This window comes from Budorcas taxicolor, chromosome 21 (assembly GCF_023091745.1).
Source record: "Budorcas taxicolor isolate Tak-1 chromosome 21, Takin1.1, whole genome shotgun sequence".
NCBI classification, from domain to species: domain Eukaryota; kingdom Metazoa; phylum Chordata; class Mammalia; order Artiodactyla; family Bovidae; genus Budorcas; species Budorcas taxicolor.
Window position 1 is genome coordinate 51718048 of NC_068930.1, and position 25374 is coordinate 51743421.

At 38.8% G+C, this 25374-nt stretch overlaps 1 protein-coding gene across 1 annotated transcript in view; it reads left to right on the forward strand.

The window, feature by feature from the left end:
* The window catches only part of TTC6 (tetratricopeptide repeat domain 6), a 200784-nt gene that overhangs the window by 56009 nt on the left and 119401 nt on the right, over positions 1-25374 (forward strand). Inside the window, exons 4-5 of the mRNA XM_052660010.1 lie at positions 5569-5702; positions 10491-10682. Coding sequence (XP_052515970.1) covers positions 5569-5702; positions 10491-10682 — 326 coding nt within the window. The remainder of the gene's footprint in view (positions 1-5568; positions 5703-10490; positions 10683-25374) is intronic.

The window sequence follows — 25374 nt, forward strand, 5'->3', positions numbered from 1 at the left end:
GAGAATTTTATTTTATTTATAATTTTATTCTATTTTATTCATGCATAATTTTCATTGTTTTACCACATTTGTATATTGCCTTATTATTATTTGCTTGGTGTGTTTCCTTGAGTCATTTTTTGATTTAAATAAATGAGTTATTTAGGAATTTGAGTTTATTTAAGAATAGATAATTAATAATAAGCCTTGGACTTCCCAGGTGGTGCTTGTGGTGAAGAACCTGCCTGCCAGTGCAGGAGATGTAAAAGACGTGGGTTCTATCCCTGGGTCATGAAGACTCCCTGGAGAAGGAGATGGCAACCTGCTCCAGTATTCTTGCCTGGAGAATCCCATGGACAGAGGAGCCTGGCAGGCTACAGTCCATGGGGTTTCAAAGAGTTGGACATGGCTGAAGTAACTTAGCACATTTAAGAATAGATATATTATTATTAAGATTTTTTTGAAAAGCCACTTTTTAATGAACCGCAGCATGTTATCTTGATATTATCTCCTGCAGTCTTCTCTGATTCAGATGGATACCCCTTTTTGGATAAACACTCCCTTTAGTCAGTCCCTCTCCCTCTGGGCTCCTCTGTCCCCACCAGCGACCATGATCCTGCTATTGTGCATCACGCAGATCAACTGGCCATTGCCCGTTCTTTAACTTTTGCCCCAAACACCCAACTCTGAAACCTTATAGTTTTCTGTGACCTTACTGTCTTCTTGCCTTTCACAAAATAATCAGTCTCCAAGGCCTAGATTCCTCCTAAACATAATTGCTTATAACCTTTTTCTTCTCTTTTCCAGTTGACATTCTCTCTGGATTAGTACCGTTGCCTTTTGCCTTTTATTCATTTCTCAAGTCCTATTTTCTTAGGGTCATCTGGCATGATATTAGCATATGGATCTTCCTGCAATAATAGATAATAAGGAAAATCCACAAGTAATAGGTGACCAGAGAAAATCTGCCACTGCTGTCAGGGGGAAGGGACTTAACTGCTATGATTGGTGACTGACATTATCCTACATCATGCTGTCTCCCTAAGCTCACACCGAGTATATGAAGTGAAGCCTGCCACGGCTGAGTGAGCCCTCTCAATGATAACTACCCTGTGTTAGGCTGATACCTTCTAGGTGTGGAGAACTTAAAAGGCATCTTTAAAAATGATGATGTCTTGCTGAAAAAGTGTTCAGCTGGTGGTCACAGGTGATGTGTTTTACCCATTCTCCCAACTGAAAATTAGGACTTTGGAAATAAAATGTGGCATGAGGGGCAAATGGTTAATTAGTAAGTGTGTCAAAGAATGAAATGGATTTTTTGGACAATGATTTCACCACCATGACCTGTGAGGAATTTAAATCTTGCATTGAAAAAAGGCCCATAATGTTCATTCTTTTGATTTGCTGTGGCTGCTATTAAGTGTCATGAAAAAATGTGCAAAATTATTTATTTTTGGTAAAACACTCATTTCCTAAGGTAACTAGAGTTTACTGAGTGTTTATCATGTTCCGGCCACTTTGCTAAGTGTTTTACATGTTATCTTTTTTCTCCTAACAACAACCCTATTATAGGACTCTCAGTTGAAAAAACTGAGTCATGGAGAAGAGAAATAGCTTTCCCAGCTACAACCATATGGCTAAGTTGTAGAGGTAAGACTTGAGCTGAGGTAGTCTAATTCTGGAGCCTTTGCTCTTTGCCTGTTTGCGGTGCTGCCCATTCATAACAACAGTTAACAGGCACCTGGTGAAATACAAGAACATGGACTCATAGTGGCGAAAATGACCATGGCCAGAGTGTCCCTCACTGAACTGGGAGGCACGGTTTGATGAGAGAGACTCAGAGAGCAGATTCGGAGGGTTCTAACCTGAAACCAGAAGTATTTCAAAAGGAGGAGAAGAGAATGTCTGATAAGACTTTGATGGTTTATTGTCATGGGACACATCAGAAAGGCCCAGAGAAAAGAGAGCTGGAAGTTTTCTGACTCATCCCACCAAATCTTCACCTCGTATTCCTTTTATTTGTGATAACATCTCAAGGTCAGTTAGTCTCCATGAACTTTACCCCGTTTGGACATCTGAGGCCATAAAGTTAGTCTCCAGCATCTCTGGCACAGGAATGAGGAACAGTGTATTCCAGCTAGCCAGGCCGGACTGGGGACACAAGGAAACCTCTTGTACGTTGCTCAGAGAAGTAGCCTGGAGCTGTGATAAAGGAACAATGCAGGATTTGCACTGCTCAACTACAGGCCAGATGGTCTCATTCAGCCAAAAAAAAAAAAAAAAAAAAAGGAGAGAATTTAATCAGTTCTTACTTTACTGACCATTTCTACCCTTAGAAGCTTATTAGTATAGAAAAGATTGAGGACTCTGATTTGAGCCATGACCAACAAAAAGAAATTAGATAATAGTGACTCTGAAGAAATGACAGACAGAAGAACCTGTGAGAGGATCGTTGAACATTTTAGGAAGGAAAAGATCAAAAATTTATTAAAAAAAAAATATAGCTAACATGTATCTCAAAATTCTAAATAAAAGGAAGCTTCAGAGATGTGGCATACCCCAAATTCTCCCCAGTTTTTACAAAACAATTTTGAGTGATCTATTGCATTCAGAGTTTTAAAAATACACAGAGAATGAAAGAAGAAATATCCATAGATAAACGTAAAAGTGGCATGTGGCTATAACAATTATATCAGGAGGGCTAAGATCCAAAATGGGTTGAGGCCTGTGAATAATGCAAAGAATAAGAAAATATTTTTTTTTTGGTGTTAGTTTTGGAGCAAAGAGAGAAAAAAGGAAGGATAACCTTGTCATTACGGATGAATAGAGTGATGACAACAGATGACAGAGCAGTCTTAATTTATTTTTGGGAAAAGGTTGAGGTTTTAAATAAACAGAGCTATGTCGAAAGGGAAGCTGATAAAATTGTACTTTGCTTCTCTTAAATCTGACAAGGAGAATGATCCTTAGTTTAGAAAGAAGAAAGAATTAATAAAAGAAACTTGAAGCCCAAGATTGGTAGAAAGATTTTAAGAGTTAACTTGGATATCTGATCCTGTTGGCTCAGAGAGATGGGTTTAAGCCTGCTGTGCCTCTGTCAGCAGCAGCTTTGAGGAGCTGTTGTTGTGGGAGAGGTGCTGGGAACCTGGAAACAGGCAACTCAAATCCTGAGGTTTTTTTTTTTTTTTAAGGATAAGAGTTATGGTTTCTGCAGTGTATGCACTGATCTTAGATAAAGATCTGAAATGATTAAATGAATCATTAAAAGAATTGTGTTTGAACCCTTATAAAAAGGAGCCAGTATGTGTTCCCTAAAGGCAAGCCATGGAAGAACAACCTTATTATTATTACTATTATTTTTTGAGAATTACTAGACTGAACAGAAGAAAAGTTTCATTCCTGGGGGTCAACACAAGAGTACCGTGGGGAAGAGCCCAGCACATCAGAAAGCTCAATAAACGTTAGTTATTGTTACTATCCTTTGGATTTCAACAATCTATTTAGCCTCCTGATGACAGTTTTGAAGACAGGACAACTTGGTGAACTGCCAGGTGGACTTATAAGTAGTTATGTGAAGGAGGCACAGTTAGTCACGGAAGTCCCTAGTGGACTGTCATAGGGTTGTATCTAATTCAGCCTATTTTTCAATAATTTGGGTGAGAATATGGAAGACTTACTGATTAGATTTGCAGATAATGTCCAAAATGAGACTGATAATATTTGCTGGCTCAGATGCAATTTAGTTGGGATAAATGTATGTATGATTCTTTCCCTGACTCCACAAACTAAGTGTGTAGCTGTGGGATGGCATGACTTAGAGCGAATGTGGAAAAGGTTTCAGGGTTTTAAGTTATGATTCAGTTTTGTGATAGGAAGATATGTGCAATCATAATTTGCATTGATTGACAATTACCCTAAAAGAAGATCGTCTTTCTCCTGGTGGATCTGATCACGTGCGTGTGCTGTGCTAAGTCACTTCAGCTGTGTCTCTGGACTGTAGCCCTCCAGGCTCCCCTGTCCATAGAATTCTCCAGGGGTTCTCTGGAGTGGCTTGCTATGCCCTCCTCCAGGGCACCTTTCCAACCCAGAAATTGAACCCACGTCTCTTATGTCTCCTGCATTGGCAGGTGGTTCTTTACCACTAGCGCCACCTGGAAAGCCCTCAGATTTGATCACATCTCACCTCAAATACTGTGTTCGGACCTGGGAGTCCAACCCCAGGAGAGATACTGACAAATTGGAGACCATTTGGAAGAAAGTACTCAGGATGACAAAGAATATTTCAAAAAAAAATATCATGTGAGGTAGAGTCGGAGGGACTGGAGATGCTTATCGCGGCGGGGTGGTGGTGGTGGTGGTGAGGGGGTGGGAGGTGGGAAAGCAGGCCCAGGAAGTCAACTGTGTTCAAATATTTGTCTGTCACATGGAAGAGAGCCATTGTGCCTGTATGATCCCGAGGATTGAATTGAGATTGGTAGATGAAAGTTGTAGGCACAATAATAATAATAAACAAAAATTCTAACACCTGGAAGAATTTCAAAGATGACTCCGAGTCCTCTGTTGCCGATCATGTTCAAATCAGGATGGATGGCCTTTGGTGGAGACGCTGTAGAGGAAATTCAGATATGAACTTGATGTGAGATAGAATACCCCATCCTGTGAGTTTTCCCCATTCATCATCATTTCCCTCCCCATTTTCAAGTCAGGATGGATGGCCTTTAGTGGAGACACTATAGAGGAAGTTCAGACATGAACTTGGTGGTGAGATGGAATACCCCGTACTCTGAATTTCCCTTATTCATTATCATTTTCTTACCCAAGACATTGCAATAGCTCTCTCCTTATGACTGCAGCGAGCCCAAACCCTCTACCTAATTTATAAGGACCTCTCTTTACCTGGCCTCCTTCTACTTATTCAGTCATTCTCTGCTTTCCTCAAGGAAAGCCTCCCTGCTTTCTTCCTGAAATCTAGTCTCCAAAAAGTACAGAGCAACCCACAGAGAAAAGTATCTTTAAATGAACTGCTGCCATGAATTCCGAAGATTTCCTAAGGAATCTAGGGAAACGACATTCCTAATATCTATAGTGATTAAAAGGCAATTATTTAAGAGACAGAAATGCATTTGACTTTTCCCAAGTAGTCAAAACAGAAAACAGTATAACTATAAGAAGTATAAATTGGTAAACATTGCTCAAAATAGTTCTATAAAGCATTAAAGTTCATTTTGGCTTGTGCTTTCAAGCACCAGTCATGACCAACTTTGGGGCTGAAGGTAAGTTTTATTAAAAATACTAATCAAGAAGAGTAGATTTATGAAGGGAAAAATCTTATATTTTTTCTTTAATAGTTTAAAGGCAACAAATAGACTATTATAAATAATTATGGCACTAATATTTTCATTGCTGTGAAGGTAGAAAATTACGTGTTATAAAATTTAGGAAAAAATTTAGAGGAAAATATCAACACCTCCTTTAGGATTTATATTCTAAAATATACATAGAAATTAGGAGTTGAAAAATAACATGGAACATCAGATATGAGAGAAAGATCTAACTTTTCTTAACAGCATACTTTATGTTTTTTCCAAGGTGAATTCATCAGAATTGTTGCAAATCAAAGGAAAAGAAGTTAAGCGAAGGCGAAAAAGTAAATTTGGAGTTACACCACAGAGACCGAAAAAGATTTCAAAACCCAAGTGTGGTCAAAAACTACCTAAAAAAAAGTAACTTCCTTAGCTATACAAATTTTATTGTCGGTTTCTTAGCTATACAAATTTTATTGTCGGAAGAGAAATTATTCAGTAGTACTGATACGTGAAACTGTGTTTGTAAAGGAAGATTAAATGTTTTAGAAATTCACGTATGAGATCCAACTTAAACCTTCTCACAGGAAGAGTTGGTGGCAGCTGGTACAGTAGGATATATATATATATTGTGGTCCACGCTTCTTTCTACTTTTTTTTTTTTTTGATCAGTGTACTAAGTAATGACAAAGCAACAGCTAGAATAAAAATGACTCTTTGAGAGACAAAAAAGAATTTAATGTTAACATGTAAGATTTGATATTTTTGGTCACTGAAGTGCCTAATTTGGATTAACTGCTCATTATATTGGTTAATTTTGTTATGATAAAATAAAAGACAACCCCCCACTGTCTATAGGACAGTCGATTTGGAAATTTATTTATTTATTTGTTTTTAGTTCTACCAGTTTATTGCTACCAACCTCATGCACACATGCTCAGTCATGTAACTGCAGGGACTGCAGCCTGCCAGGTTCCTCTGTCCATGGACTTTTCCAGGCAAGAATACTGGAGTGGGTTGCCATTTCCTTCTCGATTTAGAAATTTAGATGGCCTTACTTTTCTCTACTATAATTTTATATTTCATTTCCACCTCTCACATACTTTCAGTAGGGTTTCTTATTACACAGGGGTGCAAGCACAATTTTGAATAATAGTGTGTAAATGCAATTTAGGTTTATGGTTTATCTTTTGCCAGTCATCTTGATGAAACTTATTTTCTCCTTATTTTTCCACTAGGTTTTTATGGGTTGGTTTTTTCTAGGTTCTTCTTCATTTAACTCTTTATGGGGGGCTTAAAGAAGCTTTAATTATTAGCTTTTGTTGTTGCTTAGGGCACTGAAAGGTGTGCAGGACATGGAAGACAACCTTTTTATGGCCGGCCTAAACTTTGTAAATGGATAATACTCACAATTTAGTAGCTGAGAGTAGACTCACAGGAAAAGAATTCCAAAGTTTATGAAAGAGTCAAATTGGCATTTAAGTGACCCTGTACATGCCATTGCTTATCTGCATTGCTTTAAGCTCATTTAGTTAGCAAGATTATGTATTAAAACAAATAGTGACAGCAGACAACAAGTATTTTACCTTCAATAAATAGTTACTGTCAGATTATCAATGAAGCAGAAACTTCTTGATTTTTTTTCCCTAAAAAACCTTGCATTTAGTGCATTAGGCAAAGTAGTGTGGCCACACACAGAGGCAGTCTTTTCTTTTTTATGTCTTAGTGTTTCAAAGAATGACAAATAGTCCTGTTAAAGGAGAGTGTGCTATAAAAACACACAGCCTTTCTTGAGCATGCCAAAAATATTTGTAGATCTTTTTGATATATATATATATAGTACTCTGTTAATTCATTAAAACTGAAATTAGAAACCTCCATTATAAAGAACTAAGAATGTGATGCAGAGGAATAAAAATCTGGTATTTAAAAAGTTTATATGAATAGAAGAGAATTTTGGAAAATCTTTTATTCACTGGACTTTTTTCCTTAATCAGTTTTTTACCTAACTTTTCTCACCAATGACTAGCTTCCCAATTGAACTGTTTTCTTAGGAATTCAGCCATCTCTTGAAAACATAGTGTTTTTTTAGCTCAATAACCAAGGAGATTCACTTGCAGATCTATATTATTAAAAACATGAAGAGAACATAGGAATTCAGATTGGTTCTGATGCTTTTTTAAGTAAAAAAAAAATCTGTAATCTCAAGAATATTCCACTAGCCAAGACCTGTCCCTGATAGAATGAAGATGTAGGTGAGCGTGACATCAGAACCCACCTTTTTCTCTTTTTCCCAGTCCTTTCTTAGGAACCGTGAGTTTCTTAGGGATCCTCGGCTTCCTGGAGACCCATTTTCACTCCCTGAGTTATATTTCGTTGTCCCAGGCATTTCCAAACGCTTTAGATTTACCTCTCTTTTCCTCTGCCACTTAAACATGTACACATTTCATATCCTGTTTTTGTTGGGCCGTATACTGTTTTGGAAACGACATAAACTACTCTCTATCAGTGATTCAATAATGTGCATGTGATCCCTAGCAATGGGTTAGCTGTTGTGCAGTGCAAATTGGTAACATCAGTAAACATAAGTGAGCATTTCTGGAGAGTTCCAGAGACCAAGAAGTGTTACTGTTATCAATTTTTTTATAAGGTAGGGGTTAAGAATTTTTGCTTTAATTTTGCAGAAGACCTTCAGAGAGGCCAGTAGTAGTGTTTCCAAGTGTTAGAACTAGGCTTCTGATGCAGGCCCTGCTAACTATTTATACTATGCTACTATCCAGACTCATGGAACGGTCAGTGGATAGATCTGCATTAACCCATTACATAAAGGGTCAGATTGGGTGGGACAGGAATAGGGCGATGTATGAAAAGAGATATTTGTAAGAAGGAAAAAGAAAGTAAAGTTTGCAGAGAAATTTGTCCTTGAAGTATTATTTGAAGAATATTTGAAAAAGTGAAAGTGCTGGTCACTCAGTCATGTCCAGCTCTTTGCAACCTCTTGGACTGTAGCCCATCAGCCTCCTCTGTCCATGGGACTCTCCAGGCAAGAATATTGGAGTGGGTAGCAATTCCCTTCTCCAGGGGATCTTCCTGACCCAGGGATTGAACCTGGGTCTCCCACATTGCAGGCAGATTCTTTACTGTCTGAAACACCAGGAAAGCAGATAAAAAGTTAGGAAATATATCTATAACTCAAAGGACTGAGAGGTCTTTCTGGCCCTATGAATTGTCCTGGAGACAGCATCTGCCATATGAGATGGCACATACGCTCTAAATGCATTCATTCCTTTCTTTCTTAAAGCAACCTTACTCAGGATGCACTAATGTTGTAATTCTCATCTTAACGAATGTTGTTAATTCTCACCTTACTGAGGTATAATGAAATTAATTGATTTGCTTATTGCCAAGTGATAACTTTAAACAGGATTTGAACAGAGGCATTCTTAACCACTATGCTGAAAGTAGGGCCAGATGCTAGGAGCCTTGAAACTTGAGAGAGGAAATTGTTGCATGCAGCAAGCAACAAAAAAACCATTGTATTGGGGAGAGGAGTATTTAAAGATCCGTGTGCTAGAATTTTGCAGGATCTTTGGAAGGAGGTGGAATAGCAAATGGCAACCCAATCCAATATTCTTGCCTGGAAATATCCATGGACAGAGGAACTTGGTGGGCCACAGTCTGTGGGGTCCCAGAGAATCAGATATGACTGGGCAACTGAGCACGCACGCAAGCATGCATGGAAGGGGGAGGAGACAGAGGGTGCAGTGCTGAATCCAAGTGGCAGACTTTGCTCTGCAGGCGAGGTGGTGAGGGCTTGGGCTGGAGTGTGGTGGAAGTAAGAGGGAGAAGGAGCACACAGGAAGAGCTCTGTCCAAGGGAGACGCTCAGTTTTTCATTGGCTGAGCAGGTGAAGGGCGGAGACAAAGATGGCTCCAGTGCTTTGTTACGTTGAAGATGAGGAATCTCAGTGAGATAGTGATAGCAGAGATGGGGCTTGGGAATTCAACACAGAGGGAAGAGTTGAAACACTGAATATGATTTTTCCAGTGTAGAAAGAGTAGTTCAACTTTGGAAGCCATACCCAGTTCAGAAGATGGTGAAAGAAAAGCCGGTGACTAAGTCAAGTTATAATGAATTTGAAAGGTAGATGGCGAGCTGGGATGGTGCAGGCTTAACAAAGCTCAGAGAGGAAGAAGGGCCATCAGTATTGCCAGCTGTGGCTTGGAGGTCCGTAATTTAAAGATTTAAAGTTCATTTGATTTGATGAGAAGGCCATCGTTTGGGTAATGTAAGAGTATAACGTTAGTAGGAGGTGGGGATGGAGTAGTACTGGCTAATGACCATTTCCTCCTCAGAGGTCATTAATAGGCATTAATAGGAAAGAAATTTGACTCATAGTTAGCAACACTTTTTTAGATCCAGTGACCACTGACTAATTTTGTGACCTATCCAAAACAAGCCTGCTCCAAAATAAGGCTAATAATAATAATAATACCTCCCACATAGTTTCATTATAGAAGTTAGAGATGATGTGTATAGATTGCCTGGTACAAAGTCTGGTATGTAATAGGTGGTCAAAAAGGATTTGTTGATTGAATGGCATGGCAAGTGAGAGTGGGTATTAAGAAATTAGATCTTCATGGCCTCTTTTCTGTTTTGGAAAGGCAGGAGAGAAGCAAGTTCTATTAACTGCATAGTGGGAAAGAAGATGCTTTGTTAACTTAGAGAGACCCAGATTTCCACCAGTGCTAGTTAATGGATAATGTACTGTGTTGTTGAACTTCTTCAGCGATGTAAGCATTTGAGCAGAGTAGCGATGAAGTAATGTATGATGGCTAAAGGTTATGGTGTCACTGAGTGAGTTGCAGAGTTCAGAAGAGAAGAGATTTGGGTGGGAGTGGGATAATAATAATAATGAGTTAGCTTTTAGACCTGTTGATTCTGAGATACTTGTAGAAAATACAGGTTGAGATCTTTGGCAGGCAGTTGGATATATATGACTAAAGATCTGGTCAATGGCCTGAGGTTGTAATAATAAATTTTTTATGAACCACTGTAATAGTTTTAAATGTGATTTCCCATGTGTAGACGTCTTTTGTAGAGCCTGAACTAAACTGACAGTGTAAATAAATTTTGTATCTAAAAAAGCAGAAAATGATAAAAAAAAAAAAAAAAAAAAAGAGGCCTACTTTCTTATTTCTGTGGCAGAATTCCAGACTACTCCACTTGGACCCTTCACAACCTGTGCACCACCATCCCAGCCAAAGAGCTGCCCGTTGACTTGCGCGTGGCCTCTCGAGTGTATCATACAGCCGACAAGAAAGGTCACAATACTGTGCTTGGAGTATTCGGAACCTCTTTGTTAGATGATCGCTATACAGACGAAGAGCAAAGAGATAGGTGAGAATTCCACTGTTCATTTTGTCTTAAACTAGATTTAAAAGAATTTAGCCAAAGAATTTCTGCCTTTGAGCCTTAGATTCTGAAGACCTGCTTCTGTTCTTGGGCACTAGAAAGGAACAGTTGAGTTTTGGCCCTTTCTGTCCCTTCCCCATATGTACACAGTCTAGGTCAGTGTCTTCATTTCCTGGTATTGACATGAACCAGAAGGCAAATTTCGTTTAATAATGGTTTATAGTTCCCAAAGAGTGTCACATGCACGGCCTCCTTTGTTCTCTGTAACAACTTGATGGAGTACAGATGTAGAAATGGAAGCTCATAAGAACCAAGCAACTTTGCCTGGCTTATACAACTAAGAACATCACAGATTTGAGAGCTGAAGGCAGTGTTTAGATTTCCTCATCATTGGGCATTCTTGGGTCCAGGGATCATGTACAAAAGTCATATCTACTGGAACCTTTTCCATTTCTCCTCATGTCTCAGTTTCCTTTGGAATAGGAGTATTCTTTTATGGTGAGTATATAACTTATAGCATCCTCAAATGGGAAAAGAAAAGGGAAGGGGGCTAACATTTACTTAACATGAACTATATTCCTTGTACTATGCTCTGTGCTTTGCATTTTTCCTGTTTAAATCTTCAATCATAAGAAGTCATAATTTCCATTTTATTCATGAAGAAACTTAGGCTTTATAATATCAGGTAACTTACCTCTAAATAGTGATTAGAATCCAGATTTGTTTAACCTAATTTTTCTCAAAAATGTTTTTTCATTGTCACCCCCTTAAGAAGGCTTTTTAAACTTCTCCCCACCCTAATTTCCCCTCCGCATTAAATTATAATGCTCTAGATATATTGTATACCTGTCTATGGTACTGTGTGTATATCTGTACCTTATACATAGAAAGAGTAAACTTATCATCCCCTGCCCTCCTCAGCCACTAATTTTCACTCCCTTGAGGGTGATATCACGTGCATACAGAGAATGCATACTCTAAAGTCTCTTGTCTTTCAAAAGAGCTGGTAGGAATCCTGAAAGATCATCTGTAATGCATTTTTTTGCATTAATTTTTTTATTGGAGGATAATTGCTTTACAGTTTTGTGATGGTCTCTGCTGTACATCAACATGAATCAGTCATAATTACAAGTATATCTCCTCCCTGTTGAGCCTCCCTCTGCCACCCACTCCATCCCTCTAGGTTGTCACAGAGCAGCAGGCTGGGTACTCTGTATGTTTTTAAAATACTAAAATATTAAATATTAAGTTAAATTTAAATAGATATGTTCTTAGTGTTATATTTTAACCAGTCTACATATGAAGATCATATTTTAAATGATCACTTTTAATTTTACTATTAAAAAAATTATTGGTGACTTACTCTCACATGCTTTATTCTGATCCAGTTTCCTCAAACTTTACTTTTAGTCAAGATTGTAACACTTTACTGCCTTCTTTTAAGATTTAAAGTCTTCTGATTTCCCTGCATTTAGTAATCACCGTGCCATTCAATATGAATCCCCCAAGGAAGGTCATTCGCATGTTTGTTTTCTGTTTAGGCAAAAGATTTTTTTAAAAAGGATTTATGTATTATTCATAATTTTATGAATAAAATTTTATATAAAGATTTTGGTGATTTCAAAATTGCTCCAGTTTCTCTGATAGATAATAGCAGTTCCATATAACTTCTTTGAAATGTCTTTTAAAAGCGGAGAGTGGACATAAAGACATAAACATAGTCCAGTAGATACAACTAGAGAGTAGTAGATGCAATGAGACAACTATATTGAGTAATTTCCATTGGCACTCTGCAAGCCAGGCATCCTCTTTTGAGGACTCACAGCTTATATTATTCATGCAAAGTGTTAAAAATACTGATTTCTTTCCAATTCTAAATGTTTTTTCCTTAAGCAGATCTCACTTTCTTTTTCCCAGAGAGTCAATAAATGTTCTATTTGATGATGATAATTCTTGGCAATTTGTTCCTAAGTACCAAATAAGAAGTTAATTTAAGTACTGAATATTTAATTCTCTGGCATCCATTTCTTGAGGATTATCTTGCTAAACATAGCTTAACCTTTTCAAAATATATCTGTCTGCTGAGCCTACAAGTTCAGAGAAATGTATATTTTTTTCTGCACTAATAAGTTGTCTCAAGAAAGGTAATTGTGAACAGAAAATGAATACCTTTTCACTTGGTGGCTTTTTGGTTTTTCTGTGCAGGGAACAGTTAACCACAAAGCATAACACTTGTGGTTATATAGTTTAATGCTTTCTTAATTTTGCACATAGTAATTGTCATTTGTGGGAAACACCAAGGATACTTTAATGGGATAGTGTGGGTACATAAGTTTAGTTAAAATAGCAATCTACTGTTCAAACTTGTTTATTTTGTTAAATAACAATTTTGATGAGAACTATAAAAATACTCCATATTGATCATACTTTTGCATGTAGAAGTTTCTGTATTATAAAGAGAAGTTTATAGACATCAAGAATTAGGATTCTTAGCATGGAATTTTAGTGAATAGCATGGAATTTTGGTGAAAAGCCTTGTGAACATTTCTCTGTATACATGAATTTAAACCATAGATGGCATTCTATAGACTGATATTTTTCACTCAAGGTTATGTGTGAACATTTAAATTATTCCATAATATTTGCTAACTTAACCAATCTGTAGCTTAAGAGAATTCCTTGGTATGGAATTACTTATTAAATTTTGTGGTGTAAAAATTTTGATGCATATTGCTGAAATTCTCTCTGGAAAAGTTATACCATCTTATATCCCTACCAACAATTGATGGCATTGTTCATTTCCTTTCAATCTGACCAAACTATTAACTGTCAATTTTCATGATTTTTTTCCCTAATCTAATATAGAAAAAAATCTCTTTATTTCTTTTATTCATTTCTAATAAGATTGAGCATGTTTTTAGATGTCTCTTGGTTATTTGTTTTTATGCTTTTGAGAATTACCAATTTATCTTCTGTTATCATTCATCTTTTTCTTATTGATTAATAAGTGATCTTTCTATATTAAAGATTTTAATTATTTGTCATATTAATGAAGACCTTAAAAAATTTTGTTGTTTGCTTTCAGTTTTGTTTATGCTGCTTTATGCCATACAAAAGTTTTACACTAATACAGAAGTAGTGAAAACTGGCAATAGTTTCCTTTATGTGTTTCTAGTCTTGGTGTCATTCTTAGAAAGGGCTTTGCTACACTTAAATTTAAATATATTTTTCATATTTTCATCAAGTAATTTTATTGCTTTCTTTAAAAAAATTTAATCTTTGATCCATCTTTAATTAATTTGATAAGATTAAGCATTATTGTTTCCTTCCCAAATGACTAATTAATTGCACAATAAGTTTAGTTTTTCAATAAATCCTTTTCCTCACTAATTTGAAATGCCAACTTTTCATACCTTAAATTGCAATGTGTCATCAAGTTTGTTTATAGACTTACATTCTATTTTAGTGAGTTTTCTGTGTAAAATTACATGTATATTTTGTTGACCCACCATCAAGAAAGAATGGGTGGCAAAAATGCTGTCAATAAACATTGACTGACCCTCTCAAGTCAGGTATCCCTCATAGCCAGCTTCTGGTGGTAAGACGTGCTTAGATTAGAGATACCAAATTTAGCCCTCAACTGAACTTCATTCAAATTACAAGGGAAATTTCTAGTCATATTTTAGAAAAACGTGTGTAGATGGTTAGTTCTGTGCATTAAAATAGCAGTCATGACTACCACAACAAAAATTGGAAAAGCAGAGGTTAGATGGTAGAAATCAAAGTTTAATTTCATTTGTTATTTTGCTATAAAATAATAATAAAAATACAAATATGCAATAAAATACAAAAAAGGACAACAATTACTCAAGATCTTGCCATCCAGAGATAATACTTTTCTTAAGTATATGATTCTGGACTTTGTTGTTTGCAAATAAATCATATGGAACAAAACTTGGGTAATGCTATGTAAATAATGTTTTGTAACCTGATTTTTAAAGCTTATTATGCCATAATTATCTTTCTATGTCATGAAATACAGGTCTGAATAGTCATTTAAATTGATCAGTTTAAGAAATTTTTTAAACTTACTGTGTGGCAGGCTTTGAGTTAGGCACTAAGTAAGCATCTGTGAGCAGAGAAGGCAGTGGCACCCCACTCCAGTGCTCTTGCCTGGAAAATCCCATGGACGGAGGAGCCTGGTGGGCTGCAGTCCATGGGGTCGCTGAGGGTCGGACAAGACTGAGCGACTTCACTTTTGACTTTCATGCACTGGAGAAGGAAATGGCAACCCACTCCAGTGTTCTTGCCTGGAGAATCCCAGGGACGGGGGAGCCTGGTGGGCTGCCGTCTATGGGGTTGCACAGAGTTGGACACAACTGAAGTGACTTAGCAGCAGCAGCAGCAAGCATCTGTGAGGAGCTTCCCTGGTGGCTCAGATGGTAAAGAACCTGCCTGGGGTGTAAGAGACCCAGGTTCGATCCCTGGGTTGGAAAGATCCCCTGGAAAAGGGAATGGCTACCTACTCCAGTAGTCTTGCCTGGAGAATTCCATGGACAGAGGAGCCTGGAAGGCTACAACCTATGGGGTTGCAAACAGCTGGACACAACTTGAGTGACTGACAGAGTTAAGAATCTGTGAACACAACAAACAATCTCTGCCCACAGGGAATTTGGAGATTAGCAGAGAAGAAAGGTGGTGAATTAATTATTGTGAGTTTGACAGTTAATATGCAGATGGGCAGTATATAGAAGCATGTTTTCAATTATCTGTGGAAGATTGAGCAAATGATACTTAAATTGAAATCTAGGAATGAACAGAAGATAGCCAGGAAGAGGGAAAGAATATTTTTAGTTTCTTGCTACTCCAAAGTATAGTTCACAGACTAGCAGCATCACCATCACCTGGAAGCTTGTTAAAAATACAGGTGATGTGTATGCAAGCTGAAGTTTGAGAGTCTGTGCTGTGGACAGTTGTAACCCATTTGAGAATTAGAAAGATGTCCATCAGTAGAGCAGTGATACCATTGATTCTGGAGAGGACACAAGGGTCAAGATTATGCAGGACTTGTAGATGTTCTCTGTGTGTATGTGAGAGCATGTGTGTGGGGACCTGGGGGAGAGATTGTTATTCACAGTGTGTTGAGAAGCCACTGATAGGATTATTTGAGGAAGAAGGACATGATCAGATTTGCTTTAAGATAGCACAGTCCTCATCATGACTTCTCAGTAGCACCTAGCACAGTTGATCACCTGCTCTTCCTTACAACACCTTTATCCCTTGGCCTTCAGGACTGCAGTCTCTCTTGATTCCTGCCTCCTTTGCTATGTCTTCTTAGTCTCCCTTGCTGGTATCTCCTCATCTCTTGACTTCAAAGCATTGGAGTGCCCAAAGCTTATCCTTGGATCAATTTTCTCTTCTGCCTGTACTCTCAAGGTGATCTTATTCAGGATCATAGCTTTACATATGATCTATATGCTGATAACTATTATTAATTAAAATAAATGATTAAAGGCTATAATTGTCCTTATAATAACTAAAAGCTGGAAAAAACTTAAGTGTCCAACAATGGAAGACTTTTTATAGTGCATCCAATGATGGGATGTATTAGAATTGTGGCAAAGAATAAGTTAGAGCTCTGCGTACTGAGAGGAGTTAGAACCCAGTATATAAACAGATATATGATTATGCACAAACAGATTTTTAGCATGGAGGAAAATTCAGGAAACTGTTAACTGTGATCCTTCTATTTTCCTTTTATATTTTACACCAAATTGATAAAAAGTGAAATTATACTTTGTCTTATTTTTGCTTTATTTGTATGATATATGAAAGTGAAAGTCGCTCAGTTGTGTCCAACTCTTTGGGACCCCATGGACTATACAGTCCATGGAATTCTCCAGGCCAGAATACTGGAGTGGGTAGCCTTTCCCTTCTCCAGGGGATCTTCCCAACCCAGAGATAGAACCCAGGTCTCCTTCATTGTAGGCGGATCCTTTACCAGCTGAGCTACAAGGGAATATATTTGTCCTTTAATTTTTAATTTTTTCTAAGTTGTTTCCCTTGTAGATTTCATAGTATTGAATATTAGTTAAGCCAATCAGAAATTAATTTTCTTATAGTAGGCTGGATCATCTCATATTCATTTATTGTCATATCAGATACACTTGGTAGTATTCTTGAAAGGTGTTGGAGGTGGGAGAGGACAGGATTGAAAGATTTTGCATCTATGGTTTACATCTGTGATTGTTAAAACTATTGTACTAGAAGCCGACCTTTTCCTACTGAGTTTTCTATGTGGAAAGATTATTCTTGGCTTTTTTTCTGTGCATGCACATATATTACTTATACATACATTTTACAGAAAAGACATTAAAGATGTTATCTTGACATTTATAATCCTTCGAGGATTTTAATTTTAAAACTGAAGGGCAGACATATGAGTAATTATTTTGACTTATTATCTTTACTACTTACAGCTTACAAATCAACTATATAAAATGTACTTCCATCAGGAAGATTTTATCTGGCCCTCCATCTTGAGTAGGGTAGCAATATCTGAAATGGAAAACAGAATATTATCTAGTAGAAAGTCTATTGAGGTACATTTATTGCATAATTTATTTTTAACAACCACTCTATGCAGTAGATGAAATCATTCTGTTTCCCAAACAGAGAAAAGGAGGTTCAGAGATTGACCAGTTCATATTTATAGAGCTGGTGAAAGCTGGGACTCAGACCCAAGTTGCTCTGATCCTAAATGTGGTTTCCAATATATCACACTGTTTTTTTAAATTAATTTTCATTGTTGACTTACAATGTTGCGTTAGTTTCTGCTTAGTTCCCCTGGCCCAGGATCGAACCCGTGCTCCCTGCATTGGGAGTGCAGAGTCTTAACCACTGGACCACCAGGGAATTATTTATATATATATTCATACACACACACACACATATATGTGTATATATAAGTTCACTGTTTTGTGACCTTATAAAAATTCCTCTTATTTTTTTCTATGTTTCAATTCCAAATACTGATTCTTATCTTGTTTTCAGAACCAATCCTGATATGAACTAGGAAGGATCATATTTTACTCACCCTTGATGCTTTGTATTTGGTCTGTTATGACCCAATTTCGAAAGTAGGGTTTATGCTTATTCAGGTGGGGATTTTATCTGGTATCGTTTGTTCCTTCTTAGGAACTGAAGTTCTGTTTCTGAGTCCTGGGCCAAAGCTGGGGCCTTGCTCCCTGAGGGGACTTTTCTGATACGAACTGCTCAATTATTGAAAGCTCTCACCGAATACTGCCTGTATTTGTACTCCGTGTCACTGGTTGCTCCTGCCCCCACACTAGAATGTGCCCTCATCCCATTTAGACCTTTCCAGTGCCACCTGCAGTGCTGTGGTCTGCAGCTCTGCGTTTGGGAGAGTCTGTTTGGTCTTCTGCTCCACATGTCCTTCCAGTGTGGGTATCTGGGACTGACTTTCCCCACCATCCCCATGTCTGGCATTGTCTGCCATTCATTCCTCGGTGATCAGGTCAATCCTGACCTGGTCTACCCCCCACCCCTTACTTGGCCTTGTTCCTTGCTACATAATCCAGACAATGACCCAAGGTATTATACCAAAGAATATAAGACCTAAGCCCCATTTGAGGTCTTGCTGGTGATGTGTGTGACAGAAGCACATATATAAGAGCTGTAAGAGACCTTGGCCTTGCCCTTGCCTAACCATCTCATGTTATAGATGGGGAAACAGAGGCAGAATTTTGCACCCCAATCACAGTAGGTGGCAGTTAGGACTAGCATCAACAGTAACCTCATTTAGATTTTTGTTAATTCATTTTCAAGTAGCCCCCATACCTAAGTAAGCCTTAAGCATACTTTAAAAAATAAATTGGGATGACAAATTTATGTTAGTACACATTATAAATATTTGATAAGATTAATATATTTTTGTTTTTATATGGAAACACCAAAAAATTTATTTGGAAATTTGCCTGATTTCATATCTGCCAACATCTAGTAGCTCAGCTGGTAAAGAATCTGCCTGCAATGAAGGAGACCTCGGTTCAGTTCCTGAGTTGGGAAGATCCTCTGGAGAAGGGGTAGGCTACCCACTCCAGTGTTCTTGGGCTTCCTTGGTGGCTCAGCTGGTAAAAAATCCACCTGCAATGCGGGAGACCTGGGTTCGATCCCTGGGCTGGGAAGATCCCCTGGAGAAAGAAATGCCTACCCACTCCAGTATTCTGGCCTGGAGAATTCTATGGACTCTATAGTCCATGGGGTCACACTCTATGGGGTCACAGAGTCGACACAACTGAGCGACTTTCACACAAAAATGTCTGAAAGCAAAGCAATGTCATTCCACCAGATGTCACTCTTTGCATGTAGCAATGAAGTTACAATGATTAAAATAAAATTCCCCCCTCCCTAATTATATTTGTATAAAAGATTCTGCATAATTATACTCTTATTCTTCTTTGGCTTATTCTTCTTTAAATTTATTATTTTATTGAAGACTATGTTTCCTGAATTTTTTAAAGTACTGAAAATATTCATTATCTCTGCTATAGATTTTAAAGACTTTACTAAGCAAAATTATTTGTAGATTAGTATCTTCAAGAAGGTGAGCTCTTAAAGTCTTTTCTAGACCTAGAAGTTTGCTTTTGAAACAACATTCTTTTAAATTACTGTTTTCTAAGTTGTCGATTGTGACCTAGTAAGTGGATTGTGCGATCAACTTAATGGCTTGCTATGAGCCCCTTAAAGAAACGGTGTTTGGGATAGAATATTGCATGTAAGTATTACTTTGACAAAACATTTTGCGTGAACGCTCAAACTATCTCTGAACACATCTTCTCTGAGTTGCATAAAAATGGCTGTGAGCTTTATCCTGTGAATGCTCCCCAGGCTTAGTACCCCAAGGAGCACAATGAATTTTCTGAGGAAGGGGTAGGGAGGATGCGATGTGTAACTTCTCCGTTGTTAGAGTCACATCAGGGAGGGTAAGAGGGTTGCTGGAGGGAGAACCCTCCATGCATCACAGGATGGAGCCCGCAGTCACTTTTATGTAAGTCATAAAAGATGTGGGTGAAGATTTTTAAGAGTGCTCACAGCCTAGAGCAAATGTTCTCCAAACTTCTTCTAACTTGTAATAAGAACCCTATTTTATATTTCTGGCCCTTGGGAGATCAGTGTTGACTGAGAATGAGGTTTAACTTGCTCTGAGATGGGCTTGTTTGCTTCATTCAGTCCTCTCAGTCATAATAACAAAAATGATTGTAATATCAACTACTTAATGTATTTTTTCTGAACTTTGTGCAAATTTGTTACATATATTATTTTTAAGCATTAGATGCTGAAAGATCCCATCACTGTTGCTCTTCATAGATGAGGAAATGGAGCCTTAAGAAGGAAAAATGACTTACCCAAAACAGCACATCAAGTGGCCAAACTAAAGCTAAAATGCTGGTTTTTAACTTCGTTCCAAAGGCTAGCTCTTCTCACTGTGCTTTTTAGGCTTTTCCTGAGGATAAAGACCACCTGGAGTGTTTAAGTGATCTTGGTCTCTATTCCAAACCAACTGAACTAGAATCTCCAGAGGAAGTATCTGGGGAGCTGTAGATCTGACAAGCATCCCAGAATATTCTTACCATCAGACTGCTGGGAAAGGCTGCACTGCATCAGTGCTTCTCAGACTTCATTGTGCATCAGAATTAACTGTGAAGTGAAGTCACTCAGTCATGTCCGACTCTTTGCGACCCCATGGACGGTAACCTACCAGGCTCCATAGTCCATGGGATTTTCCAGGCAAGAATACTGGAGTGGGCTGCCATTTCCTTCTCTAGGGGATCTTCCCAACCCAGGGATCGAACCCGGATCTCCTGCATTGCAGACAGACTCTTTACCGTCTGAGCACTGCATCAGTGCTTCTCAGACTTCATTGTGCATCAGAATTAACTGTAGGGCTGTTTAAAACACAGAAGGCTGGGGTTCTCCCCAGACCTTTTAATGGGACTCAAGAATTTTAATTTCTAACAAGTTCCTATGTGGTGCTAATGATGCTGGTTAGGGAATACACCTTGAGAATCAGTGTAGTACATCATGCCAACCCATTATTCTCAGTTTCTCAGGACACACGATCTGGACTGGCTTTGGCTGTGGGATTTTTCAAGCAGTGTTAAACAGTATGTATTCAGTATCTACTGTACTCATGGGAGACAGGAAATGAATAAGAATCAGTCTTCCCCCACCCCAACTAGCCTGTAATCTGCTGTGAAAAACACACAGAACAAAATGCAGCATATTCTGTAATGAAATTGCAGATCAAATGTACCGGGAAACTAGGGAGGCAAAGATGAATTTTTGCTGGGCAGAGGGATATTTGTAAAGGCCCCATGGAATAGTTGAGACCTGAGTCGTCTTTTCAGTGTTTTCATAGGCACCTTGTATTGTAGGTATTTGTAGTTCAGTTTCCCTGTCTCTCCTGCAACAGCTGGAGTAATCTAGAGCATCTTTTGTGCAGTGAAAGATTGGGCTGGGTGTTGGGGAGGGAAGTAGAATTGGTAAAGTAGGTGATGCCCAGGTGTGGAGGACCCTAATGGCGAGGCCAGGAGCTTGTGTGTGTGTGTGCAGTCATTAAAGTATTTGGAAGAGGGTAACTGACAGTAACTTTGGTACCAGTCTGTAGCATGGATTAGAGGAGGGAAAGTTTGGAAGTGAGGGACAGCAAAAATGTTATCACAGGACTCAGTTGAGAGAAGAATGAAACAGGGTGGAGAGACACTGGAGGGAGAAGAGTCAGGACTAGTGATTACTGCTGGGATGAGGGAGAGGTTGGAGAAGAAGAGATTTTCAGTCTGAACCACTGAGATAGTGGTGATCCCCAAAGGGAGGATCTCTCAAAAGGATTGGTTCTTTTCTCTGGAAATTAAGAAGGAAGCAGGGAAAATTTGGACAAAAATTTCAAAGCAAATGATTTATTTTTGTCAGGCAGGAATAGTTGCTAACCTTGGGTAGCCTTTCCACTAAGATCTCCAGTTCATATCTACCAGAACTAGCTATGCACTTTAAAATGTCCAATGACCTCTCTCACTTTCCTTCCAACCAACCAGAATTTGTTTTTTTTTTTTGATGCACATTTGGGATATGAAAAGACAGTAATATGTAAATGATCCTGACCACTTTGTTTTTGGCTTTAGTTCAGTTCAGTTCAATTGCTCAGTTGTGTCCGACTCTTTGTGACCTCATGGACTGCAGCACGCCAGGCCTCCCTGTCCATCACCAACTCCTGGAGTTCACTCAAACTCATCCATTGAGTCAGTGATGCCATCCAAGCATCTCATCCTCTGTCATCCCCTTCTCCTGCTTTCGATCTTTCTCAGCATCAGGGTCTTTTCAAATGAGTCAGTTCTTCACATGAGGTGGCTAAAGTATTGGAGTTTCAGCTTTAGCATCTGTCCTTCCAATGAATATTCAGGACTTATTTCCTTTACGATGGACTGGTTGGACCTCCTTGCTGTCCAAGGGACTCTCAAGAGTCTTCTCCAACACCACAGTTCAAAAGCATCAATTCTTTGGCGCTCAGCTTTCTTTATACTCCAACTCTCACATCCTTAAATGACTACTGGAAAAACCATAGCTTTGACTAGTTGGACCTTTGTTGGCAAACTAATATCTCTGCTTTTTAATATGCTGTCTTGGTTGGTCATAACTTTTCTTCCAAAGAGCAAGCATCTTTTAATTTCATGGCTGCAGTTACCATCTGCAGTGATTTTGGAGCCCCCCAAAATAAAGTCTGTTACTGTTTCTGCTGTTTCCCCATCTATTTGCCATGAAGTGATGGGACCGGATGCCATGATCTTCATTTTCTGAATGTTGAGCTTTAAGCCAACTTTTTTGCTCTCCTCTTTCACTTTCATCAAGAGGCTCTTTAGTTCTTCTTTGCTTTCTGCCATAAGGGTGGTATCATCTGCATATCTGAGGTTATTGATATTTCTCCCGGCAATCTTGATTCCAGCTTGTGCTTCCTCCAGCCCAGTGTTTCTCATGATGTACTCTGCATATACGTTAAATAAGCAGGGTGGACAATATACAGCCTTGACATACTTGTTTCCCAATTTGGAACCAGTCTGTTGTTCCATGTCCCGTTCTAACTGCATACAGATTTCTTAAGAGGCAGGTCAGGTGGTCTGGTATTCCCATCTCTTTAATAATTTTACAGAGTTGTTGTGGTCCACACAGTCAAAAGCTTTGGCTTAGGGCCAGATAAAAATATAGCAGTGCCTCAAGGTAGCTTCTTAAGTCACCCCTCTCCTCCCTGCTTGTCATGTATGTACTCTCTTGGCTCATTATTCTAGACAGTGCAATATCCCGCTCTTTTGTTTTTGCTGGATATATCAGTGAGGAGCCAGTTGCAGAAAACAGAAACATTTTTAGCTATTTTAAGCATAAAGGAATCTGCTAATGGGAATATGATGCTTGTAAAATCAATGGAAAGATTGGAAGAATGGGCTCTAGGCAGTCTGGACTTTCCAGAGATGACTCATATAGCACGTTTAACTGGCTTCCATGCCTGCTGCTCCTTCTGGTAGAGTCAGGAAGGTGGGAAAGCTGGAGGCCAACCTTGGCAACATACCACTTTAGCTGAGACTCAGAGATTGTGTGGCCTCTCCTGCCACAGCTTTTGATTCTGGAGATACACCATGTCTGTTTGAAATATTCACTGGCAAAAAAGCCTACCCACAAAAGATGTAACTGGAAGGCTGCTACAGAAGAACTCAGTGTTGCCACGACTGCTTGCCAGCCTTCTTCTAGACTGTATGTGAGTGCATCTGGTTAGTAGATCCTAAGACACATCTCAGACACTGGCTGCAGGAGAGTCGTCACCTCTCCATCCTCAGCAGTTTGGGAAAGCATATTGGATTGGATGTTGAATGACAGTGTGTTATAAGCCACTGTGCTGGGAGTTGGGCTTTACCTTCTCTTTGAATTCAGATATTTAACTGGGTGAGATAGGAGGCTTTTTTCCCCCATGAACCTAGTTTGGCAAAGCCCTGTCTTCTCCAGCCTAGCTTTGGGTGGGCCTGATTTTTAAGAGCTGGTTTGATATGATAGAATCTGAGGATTTCAGCATATTGTTAAGTGCAGTCAGTCTGGTATGGGTGTGCTTGGTTTTCATATTTGGTGGCTCTAAAGTGATTGTCTGTTCAGGTAATGGTATACCAAGCATTCGAGGGAACATTGGCTCTACTTTTAAGTGAAATTGAAATATGGCTATAGTCAGTGTAGTTCCACTTTATACTCATTTTATGTATTTTGTATAGTGTTATGAAATTAAAAGACGCTTACTCCTTGGAAGAAAAGTTATGACCAACCTAGATAGCATATTCAAAAGCAGAGACATTACTTTGCCGACTAAGGTCCATCTAGTCAAGGCTATGGTTTTTCCTGTGGTCACGTATGGATGTGAGAGTTGGACTGTGAAGAAGGCTGAATGCCAAAGAATTGATGCTTTTGAACTGTGGTGTTGGAGAAGACTCTTGAGAGTCCCTTGGACTGCAAGGAGATCCAACCAGTCCATTCTGAAGGAGATCAGCCCTGGGATTTCTTTGGAAGGAATGATGCTAAAGCTGAAACTCCAGTACTTTGGCCACCTCACGCGAAGAGTTGACTCATTGGAAAAGACTCTGATGCTGGGAGGGATTGGGGGCAGGAGGAGAAGGGGACGACCGAGGATGAGATGGCTGGATGGCATCACTGACTCGATGGACATGAATCTGAGTGAACTCCGGGAGTTGGTGATGGACAGGGAGGCCTGGCGTGCTGTGATTCATGGGGTTGCAGAGAGTCGGACACAACTGAGCAACTGAACTGAACTGATAATACAAAAATTAATGTTATTTCAAGCCATCTGTAAGTCAGTCATTAATGACACATTTTGCCTTCACATTTTGATTTACCTCATCTCTTGGTTTAATTCAGGCTTTTGTTGATAAGTTTTAAACCTCCTATGTATATTCTTCTTATGTATATATAGTTAGTTGTTGTTAAGTTGCTAAGCTGTGCCTGACACTTTTGCAACCCCATGGACTGTAGTCTACCAGCCTCCTCTGTCCATAGGATTCTCCAGGCAAGATTACTGGAGTGGACTGCCATTTATTTCTCCAGGGGATCTTCCCAACCCAAGGATCGAGCCCACATTTCCTGCACTGGCAGGCAGATTCTTTACCTTGTGAGCTACAGGGAAGACATTCTGAGCCACTAAGGAAGCCCTGTATATTGTTGGTAGCCCAGAAGTAAAGACCTAATGCCATAACAGTTTTTTGTTCATCCTGGCAAGATATGAATCAAGAAAGAAAAACCTTAATGTGAGCAGGCAGTTCTGCTTAGGGTGATGCTTTGCCTTGGGCTAAGAAATGAAACCATTTCCCCATGAGCTTGGAGTGGGGAGCAGGTTAGGAATCAGAAGGTAGAGAACTTTTTACCTCTGTTGTAATAAGACTTTCGTAGAGTGAATTTATTATTATTATATTATAAAGCAAAGCCACCAAAAGGTTACTACTAAAGTACATTCAGAAGCAAACATAAATTATTTTTGAGTTATTCCCCATTTTGAATTATCTGACTTCTGCACAATATTTATTTAGCATAGATGCATGCATGCATGTGCTCTCAG